At 37.6% G+C, this 2,276-nt stretch overlaps 1 protein-coding gene across 1 annotated transcript in view; it reads left to right on the forward strand.

The window, feature by feature from the left end:
* CT55 (cancer/testis antigen 55) overlaps positions 1–2,276 on the forward strand; it is a gene marked incomplete at both ends in the record, with an annotated part of 9,213 nt that overhangs the window by 2,673 nt on the left and 4,264 nt on the right. Inside the window, one exon of the mRNA XM_010832149.1 lies at positions 50–184. Coding sequence (XP_010830451.1) covers positions 50–184 — 135 coding nt within the window. The remainder of the gene's footprint in view (positions 1–49; positions 185–2,276) is intronic.

The raw sequence follows: 2,276 nt of genomic DNA on the forward strand, positions 1-2,276 counted from the left end.
ATTTTTAAACTTTTGTTATGTGTGAAGTAAATGTTTCTTCTTCTCGTAGGTAGATGCTTTCTGTGATAATAGCCATGGTGATGAACTGCCAGACTCCTGTACTAGAATCTCACTTGGCTGTATGAACTCTCTGATGGAAGGTGTTGAGTTCATTCATCACACAGCTTACTTCTCTCTAGATGTTGTTTGTAAAGGTACAATTTATATATATATATATTTTTTTTACTAGATTGCTGAAATGTTCCTTTAATAAGCAATGCAAAAGAGATTTTTGGAAATGCCAGATGTATACACAAGATACTTTTCACAAAGACATTTCAAACATTGTAAATCATCTCCTCTTAAATGCTCCAACTTTGTCTTTTTTATTAATTAAACTTTTTATTTTATATTGGGGTATAGCTGATTAACAATGTTGTGATAGTTTCAAGTGGACAGTAAAGGGGCTCAGCCAAAAAAGTTAAAAATTTAAAATTTAGGTTTTACCTATTTTTTAATTTTATAGATTGCATTTGAAGATGGTTATAGGCATCATTTCCAGGGTCAAATTTGTGACATGGTTAACACTAATTGGTAAGAGGATTTAATTACTTCTCCATTGTCCTTCACTCCAAGTGGAAGCTCTTTAATACTTGAGGTGTATTTTTGGAGTTGAAAATTATGTACAGCAAGGGACAGATGCATTATATTTTTAAAAGTTCATCCTGTCATTTGTTGCATTCTCATTTATTAGATGTAATCACTAGTATTTGTGTAAATTTTCCATTCCTATAGGCATTGAATTTCTAATCTAACTGAAAAATACTATTAATACAAGTATACAGGGATAATGTTTTTTTATTCTTCAAAAGCTTTAAAATAAGGTTTGGAAGTAGCCTTGTACTTTTCTGTTGGCTCACAAACTGGCCCTGTACATGGAAAACAAGGAGAGACCTATAAAGAGGCAGGCCACTCTAGATGGGTAGGGAGCAAGTTTAATAAGCAAGGGAGTTTAATGTATGAGCCTTATTTTGAGTGCACAAGTAGATCTATACCCTCCCCTGCCAGAATGTCAACACTTTATACAGAGGGTTTGAGAGAGTTCAGTCACAAATACCACCCAAATGGTCTCAGTGATACCTTACTCTGTCAAGGCTGTGTCCTTGAAACGTGGGAACGGTAGGTGGAACGTACATTCCAAGGACCATGGAAGAGATGAGGAGCCTCCAAGTGCCCAGGTCCAGTTTGTGGGTCAACCGTGGTTATGTCTTCTCAGTAATCTCCTCCAACACATTCCAAGCGTGTGTGTATGTGTGTGTCCATTAATTATCAGGTATAACATTTTGTTATTTTATGCCTAAAGCAACTGTTGGTTTGTTGATGCTATTTCAATGTATTAATTCAGCTCAAGATAGAGTGCTAGATATTGGCAAGACCAAGATAACTAAGACTTTACTAAACCCCGCCTGCAAAGAGCTGATAGTTCAATTGGGAGAGACTGACATTAAAAGAATGTTTTTTTTTTTACAAAAAAAAAACAAAAACACATTACTGCGTAGAGGAGAGAGAATGATTGACTGCTATGGAGAGAACTGGGAAAGGCTGCCCGGGTGAGGTGCTTTCCCAGCTGGTCTCCGTACCCTTGCAACCCTTGCCAGGCTGGATTTTGAAAGATGAATATAAGTAAAAATATTGCACCTAAGTCCAAAGAGAAGTCCCCAAAAATGATTGTCTGGTGGCAGCTAGGATCTTAAGAGCCATTTAGTCAGAAATACCTAATGCTAAGATAAGATGCCCCTTGGATTGCTAAGTTCCAAAGGCAATCTCTTGGTCCCTATAAACCATGTCAATAGGAAGTCACCACCAATGGTAGCCCTTACTAGGAGAATTCTTCTCAAGATGGGAAACACTTGAACATGTTGGTAATGCCAAAGGGATTAATTGAAAGTGAAGAAGAGAGCATGAAGGACTGATAAAACACAGTCCCTGGTTGTAAAGAGAGGATGGGACTCAAAGCATAGGTGGAGGGATTTACTGCTGCAAAATAAATCGAGTGAATTGAAGTAATAGACTTCCTAGGGTGAAAGAGAGTAGATGAAAAAGAAGACTTGAGCACCTAACCAGTCCTATTTAGAAATGTCAGAATAGCTGTTTTTAATCTAATTATAAAACCCAATGAACATGGTAAAAACTTGTTACAACTTAAAACATAATAGGAATCTGCTGCTGCTGCTGCTAAGTCGCTTCAGTCGTGTCCGACTCTGTGCGACCCCATAGACGGCAGCCCACTAGGCTCC

This window comes from Bison bison, unplaced genomic scaffold (genome assembly GCF_000754665.1).
Source record: "Bison bison bison isolate TAMUID 2011002044 unplaced genomic scaffold, Bison_UMD1.0 scf7180017860434, whole genome shotgun sequence".
NCBI lineage: Eukaryota > Metazoa > Chordata > Mammalia > Artiodactyla > Bovidae > Bison > Bison bison.